General features: G+C 55.4%; 1 protein-coding gene across 1 annotated transcript; it reads left to right on the top strand.

Moving 5' to 3' along the window:
* Nucleotides 1–349: 349 nt before the first annotated feature.
* On the top strand, nucleotides 350–2,842 carry GALR2 (galanin receptor 2). The gene is made up of 2 exons (XM_057378961.1): nucleotides 350–705; nucleotides 2,062–2,842. The coding sequence occupies exons 1-2, from the start codon at nucleotides 365–367 to the stop codon at nucleotides 2,840–2,842; spliced, it is 1,122 nt and encodes a 373-aa protein (XP_057234944.1). The 5' UTR covers nucleotides 350–364.
* The last annotated feature ends 4,408 nt before the right edge of the window (nucleotides 2,843–7,250 follow it).

Raw genomic sequence — 7,250 nt, 5'->3', positions numbered from 1 at the left:
ACCCCCTTTCCTGTGCAATCCCTGCTGACCTCTCCGTGTACCCCCTTTCCTGTGCAATCCCTGCTGACCTCTCCGTGCACCCCCTTTTCTTTTGCATCCCCGCTGCACTCCCCACTGCACCTCTTTTCCTGCCCACCCTTTTCTGTGCATCCCCCGTGCGCTCCTCRCTGACCTTTCCCTGCACCCCCTTTTCCTTTTTCTCCCTTCTGTGCACCCCAGCCTGCTCTCCTGCGTCCCCTTTCCCGTGCAATCCCCGGTACACCCCTCCCTGACCTCTCCCTGCGCCCCTTCACCCTCTGTGCCTCCCCGGTGCTCTCTTCACGCACGCTTCCCCCATCCAGCCCCTGTCCGTGCACTCCCGGCCATGAACGGTTCCCTGCCGGGCTCCGGGGCGGGCTGGCAGCCCGAGTCCGTGATCATCCCACTCGTGTACCTCGTCATCTTCCTCGTGGGCACGGTGGGCAACAGCCTGGTCCTGGCCGTGCTGCTGCGCAACGGGCAGGTGAAGAACACAACCAACCTGTTCATCCTCAACCTGGGGGTGGCTGACCTCTGCTTCATCCTCTTCTGCGTCCCCTTCCAAGCCACCATCTACACCCTGGAGGGCTGGGTGTTTGGGCCCTTCATGTGCAAAGCTGTCCACTTCTTCATCTACCTCACCATGTACGCCAGCAGCTTCACCCTGGCCACCGTGTCCCTCGACAGGTAGGAAAGGGAATGGGGGGGGGCTCCCTACACCGTGCAACTTCCCCTTCTCTGGATCCCCCCTGGGCAGAGAGGGGACAAAATCCCCCGGAGTTAAATCCTGATGGTTGTGATCTGCCAGGGCTGCTGGAGGAATCCAGGAATGTTTCCCAGCATCGAGGAGCATTTCCCAGCTGATGAGTGTGAGGAAGTGCAAGCAGCCAGTCTGAGGTCCTGCAGAGGGTCAGGTTGGGATCCCTGGCCCTAGTGCCCAGCTGGAGGAGGTTTTCAGACCCTGAAGCTGTAGGGCTGGAGTTTGTCTGCAGGCTCTGGCAGTTAAGTGGAGATGAAAAATGAGAGTAGCAAAGCTCAGTCTCTCTGCAGCTCTGGCTCTCCCTGGGATGCACKGAGAGAGCCCCTACACTCCCAACAGACCCCCACAGACAAACCTTGAGGAGGAAAAACGCTGGGATGTTTGAGCTGAGACACTGATTTCCCCACCCTCCCCTTCTATTAGCAAAAAAACCCCTTTCCATCCCAGTGCTGTCCCTTGTCCCAGGGACTGTCCCAGTCTGTTCCAGGATGGGTTTAGCTGCATAGCCTGTTGCTCCTGCCTGTGCTTTACCTCAGCCCCTGCCTCTGCAAGGGCAGYGAGTTATGACCCTGCAGCAAGCAAGAGGCTGGGAGCTCCTGGTACTGCTCAGCTCAGTGCCCAAAACCTGCAAGGTGGGCTGTGGAAAGTCCATATGCAAGACCCCTGGGTGGCCCTGGAGCCAGGCTGGATGTGCCCTGCCATCCCAGCATGGCACTGCAGTGGCTGCTGACAGCACCCTTGGGAGCTAAAATACATCCAGGGGCTGCCTCTCCCTCCGAATCCCATGGAGTGGGAGGGAACAGACTGTTGAGCAAGGGAGGGCTTGCACAAGCCTCAGATCTGGGTGTAATTAAGGGACCAGCTAATTACAGAACTGAAAAGGGGTGATGTGCTTTCACGAGTGCCAGTACAAGGAATGCTGTGTCTGGGGATCCCAGGGACTTGCTCCTGGCTTTGCATCCTCACTGCTACCACTCGTGCCAGGCAGGGAAGATCAAGTGAAGGTCTCCTGGWTTAGGGGAGGGACAGAATGGGACCATCCCCATTGTCCCCACAAGCACTGCTGGGAGCAAAGGGTGACAGCACAGGGTTGGGGAGAGAATCTTCCTCAATCCTTTGTGCTACACAGGGTTACTAAGAAGCATCAGGGAATCAGTTGTGTGACTAATTGCCCTGGAAAGCTCAAWTCCATCATTTCTGCTCTCTCTCCAACCTGCTCCTGGGGATGGTCTCTCTGTGCCCTCCCCAGGACTGCAGCCTGTCCCTCTCCCTTTCCCATGCAGGTATTTGGCCATACGATACCCCCTGCACTCGAGGGAGCTGAGGACGCCCAGGAATGCCCTCCTGGCCATCTGCCTCATCTGGGGGCTCTCCTTCATCTTCTCGGGCCCTTACCTCAGCTACTACCAGGAGTTCCAGCTGGCCAACCTGACCGTCTGCCACCCCATCTGGGAGATCTCCCAGCGCAAGATCATGGACATCTGCACTTTCATCTTCAGCTACATCATCCCCGTGCTGATCCTGAGCCTCACCTACGTGCGGACTATTCGTTACCTGTGGCGGTCTGTGGACCCTCTCCAGGACATGTCAGAGTCCAAAAAGGCCAAGAGGAAAGTCACCAGGATGATCATCATTGTCGCAGTCCTGTTCTGCCTCTGCTGGCTGCCCCATCACCTGGTCATCCTCTTTGTGTGGTTCGGGTACTTCCCCCTCAACCAYTCCACGTAYGTGCTGCGCATCCTCTCGCACGTSATCTCCTATGCCAACTCCTGTGTCAACCCCATCGTCTATGCCCTGGTCTCCAAACACTTCCGCAAGGGCTTCAAGAAGATCTTCAGCTGCCTCCTGCACAAGAAGGCRGTGCACAAGGTGCACGTGGCCCAGGCAGCCAACACGGTCAGCACGCTGGAGGCAGAGCTCAGCGAGCTGACCCAGCTGAGTGAAGCCCCGCCCGGCCGTGCTGCCACACGCTGCAGGGTCCCAGCACAGCCCTGGGGGGAGGCAGAGCCGGTGGGACAGCAGCAGAGAGCAGATGGCTCCTCCACCACCTTCAGTGTTAGCTAGCAGAGCTTCTTCCCACCCCAYGGCTTTGCAGTCTCCTGCAGCATGGCAGGCCTGGGGATGGGCTGTGTTTTGGGTTTAAATGTGTCCAGYTGAACTCTTTTCATTCAAATGCACCCAGATATCATAACAGTGATGCTGCTGGCACAGACTCAGCCAAGAACTGACCAAGAATCCAAGAGCAGGATTTGCTTCCACAAGCACTTGATGAGAGCAGAGATCAAATCCAAAAATCCACTGCCACATGTAGACACCTGTTCCTCTGTCATGGATGGACTTASTCCTGTTGCACCTACACCTGGAGCCTGTGGAAAGCTTTGGTCCCTCCAACCAGCACAGGCCTGGTTGGAGTTAACAAGTGTACTTTTAGGGATATTTGGGAAGTCTTGGTTTGTTYGTGTCCTGCTTCAGGAGCTGCATCCCAGGGCAGTGCTGGGTACAAACTCAGCTCAGGTAGGAAAATCCAGGAGAGAAGCACAGAAGGTCACCAAGGACCAGCAGGGAGGGAGTTGTTTGCCAGGGGAGCACAGCCATGGACCACAGCCCCATGRAAGGGGAAGGATTTTAATGCCTTTGGACAGCCTGGGCATGGCTCAGTCAGGCAAGGTGCTTGTGGAGACGAGCAGGGCACTGACACTGCTTCCCTGGGCCAGACCAGGTGAGAGCTGRGGGTGCCCACTCAGCCAGCAAAGCCTCAATAAAGCCCCTCCATCCCTCCTCCTGTGTCCAGCTCCCTTGAGAAGCCCCACAGCTGCAGCAGAGGAGAGGTGGGTGCTGGGGGAGGTGGTGGGACCTGCTGGGTGCAGGGAGGCTGAGGGGGAATGGAGGATGTGGGTGATGTCCGAGCACATTCCTGGAGCASGGGGACTGTGGCACAGGAATGTCACTGCACCCGCTCAGTGCAGCTGTTCCTGCCCACAGGGGCTGCTTCTGTTCACACACACATTCCCCATTGGTCCTGCAAAGGCTTCACAGGTGACTGAGCCCTGTGACCACAATCACACAAAGACCTTCCTTTTCCTGACCAGAAGAGAATCATTGGACTAAGATCAATTCYCTCTTCTGGAGGTCCCATGGCAGAGCACAGCCAGGGGTGGTGGTGAAAGCTCAGGGGAGCTGGGATGAGCTGTGCTGTGCATCCCTGCAATACTCAGATCTGTACTCCAACAGCCCTGTGGAGCTCAGGTCTCTACAAACTCATTACAGAGGCTCTAAGTCTGCCTGCACACATTTCACTGTTGTGAATCCCCATGGCAGAGCTCCCCATACTGGGATGGGTATTTCTGTCCAGGACCCTGGCTCTCCCAGGGGGTCTGGYCCTCACACAGCCCTTCACCACCCAGCCCCAGTGCTTGGCCTTTTTTTCTGAGGTGCTTTTGACGGTAAAACATTTATTTTCCCTTGCTGAATGTTACTATAACCAGATCTTCCTCTCCCTCCACAGAGGGCCATAAATCGGCCACCTCCTCCTATCAATACCGCTGATATTTAGTCTACTGCTGCTCCCAGCATAAGTCACAGGGAGCAGCACATAAACAGCTCCATTAATTACATGTGCATTTATCTCCCTGCTCAACCCTTCACAGCCAGGGAAAACATTGAACCAGCTGCACATACACAGCTAAAAGCCTTATCTTCCTCCTGCCCTCATCTACCTTGGCTCAGAGAGCCCCAGGATGTGCCTCCAATGGATCCACACACACCAAGGGTGGTTCAGTCCCCTTTCCTGGACAGTTATCAGCTCACCTTGGGCATGGAGATGTTGTCCCACCACCTCTGCACTGGCCAAGGACACATGTGTGGCTGGCATGGCAGGGGTGCAATGTCCCCTGTCCCCTCATGGCATCACAGAGGAGACACTGACTGCTCCCCCGTCCATCCCACCCCARCCTTTCCAAGTGTCCCAAGCCATGGCTGACCCTGCCCTACCCTGCTAAGTGCCCTGGAGCTGCCCTGCCACCCCATGACCACTTTGAAGACACATCCCAGGACCCCTCACTCAGCTCCTAGGCCAAAGCACCACTGTGGCCCTTCTCCCACCCCAYAGGCACCACTAGCACCTGCTTGTTTCTGGTCACTGGTGAGCAAYGAGGTCCCAAAGGATCACAGTGGGCTGGGGGCAGGCTCTGCACAGCRCCCAGCCTGGGGGGCTGTACCTCACTGCTGCTTCCAGCACCCCCAAATCCCCTCTGACACCCAGCACAGCTCACACAGGTGCTCTCACTCTCTCCAGGAGCAGCAGGGGCTGGGTGATGGTCAGACAAAATGGTCAGGACTTTCAAGGTCAGGGCTCTGTGCTGTGACACATCCAGTCGCCTCCTCATTTAATGGATCCTCACCCATCGATCCATTGGCTCTCACTCCTCTGCAGGCTGTGAGAGTGAAGCCTGCCCCAGCTGCTGGATCATTACACCGTTTACAGCATATGCAGAATTAGAGAAAAAAAAATCCTTCCAGTTTATCTGACACTGTTCCTGCTCATCTGAGGAAGAAACCATCGCCCTGGCACCCAGCCCACCATGAGCCCTCCAAGATCAAACACAGGGTTTTGTGGCCTACTCAAAACCATAGCCAGAAGCTACTTTACCCCCACAAATAACAGAGCATATCAGGCTCAGATGGAAAAGACAAAAAGACATGACCTGCTGACACTCAGCATGCTCCCAGCTGAGATAAATGGGCTCCTGGTCCATTCCCTTGGGAGTTTTTATCTTAAATTAAGAGCACTGCAAGTCCCCATGTTCCAGTTAAAATTTAATACAAGCATATTTAACTGGAAGCAAAAAATGAATAGGCTAAACCCAGCTCACATCAAGCCCAAGAGTGGGCAGGGAGATGAGGGACGCTTGGCTGAAACCTCACTTAGTGTGAGTTTTCCAGTGAGCTTTCCACAGAGATTTATCACTGGGGTTAGAGAAGTTATTTTGGTTTGTGGATTTATTTTGTTTTCAAGCACTCTTCCAAATTTGCTCCCTGGTATGAGGAGGCAGCAAACAGCACTCCCAGACCCTGGTACAGCCCCTACACGGGTCACTGGGTATGTTTCTGTTTATTAAACAATGGAGAAATGGGGCTCTGGCCCCCAAAACCTTGGAAATAGAGATATGTTYCCTGTGTCAGGGCAGAATGGGAGGTGAGGGAAGGGTGTTAAACCCCTCAGGAACCTTGGGGGAAGCAGAGGAGGAGGAGCCAGAGAGGGTTCAACCCCACGTGTGGCCCCTTCCCACAGTCTCAGCACCACTCCAGGCTCCACTCTCAGCTCTTAGAAGGGAATGAAGGGCTCGGCTGTGAGAGGCTCTGGATGTGCTGGCTGCCATGATTGCTCCTAATTAACGTGTTGCAAACACATTCCTTACCATAAAAAGCCAAGGAGCACACGGAGCCCTCCCCTGGCGCTGTGCAGAGCTGGACACGAGTTCAGCCCCGAGACTCCCCCGCTCCCACTCTCAGGAAGGGGTAGCTCAGGCCAAAATGTGCTGCTGCTCCCAAAGCAGGTCTGGCTCCCCACATTCATCCCCCGTGAAGGGGAGAGGGAGGCAGTGAGGGAATGCTTAGAGCCAGGCTGAGTGGGAGGCTCGATTTAGGAAATGGGGACCTAATGGCTCRCTTTTCCTTTAACTCAGGGAAATGAGGGTCTTGATTCCCAGAACGGAATCCCCATTCCTGCAGGGAATCACCACCTCCAGCTGCTCCTCACTGCACCAAGCTCAGCTCTCAGCCCCCAGCTGCCTCTTACCCCCATTCCCTCCACCAGATGCAGCCAGGGCAYCCCTGGGGTAGAAACAACCCAGTCAGCTACTGCTGCTGGTAGTGGAGTGAGCAGGACACTGCATCCCATCTCTGGCTGCATCTCCCTCCCAGCCCTGGTCTGGTACAGCTTTCCTGGGGGGACAGGCTGACAGCAAAGCCCAAAAAGGTCTCTTTTGGTGTGGGCCATGCAGAGGCWTTCCCAGAGCCTCTGGAGAACAGGATGTGGCCCTGTCCCAGACCCTTGAACACATTGAATCTCACACATTATTTTTGGGCCCTGGCACAAAAGAATCAGCTCAGGAAGGATTGCAGCTCTTGCACATAAAGCTCAGGTGTTGCAGAAATGCTGCAGGCAAAGCTCCCTCTCTCCTCTCCTGGCTTTGCCTGTGACCGTTCCGGGTGAATTGCCTCGCCCTGGGATCAGCTGCAATAAAACATGTTTTACAGCTCAGCCTGATTTCCACACACTCTCCTCAAGAAAGAAATTCGTATCAGACTGCTGCAGAGGCAGAAACAGATCCAGAAAGATGGAATCCAGCTCCTTCTGGTCAATGTCAGGGTGTATATCCAGCAGACTCAAGACTGCACAAAACCCAAGTCAGCAGAGCTTTGCTTATGTTTAAAAACATTGTCCGGCGCCTGCCGGCCTCCGGAGGCTCTT

Source organism: Malurus melanocephalus, unplaced genomic scaffold (genome assembly GCF_030028575.1).
Source record: "Malurus melanocephalus ecotype Western Australia unplaced genomic scaffold, MMel_1.1 scaffold_381, whole genome shotgun sequence".
NCBI classification, from domain to species: domain Eukaryota; kingdom Metazoa; phylum Chordata; class Aves; order Passeriformes; family Maluridae; genus Malurus; species Malurus melanocephalus.
The sequence above is the reverse complement of the archived record's forward strand: the minus strand, read 5'-3'. Positions and strand labels throughout refer to the sequence as shown.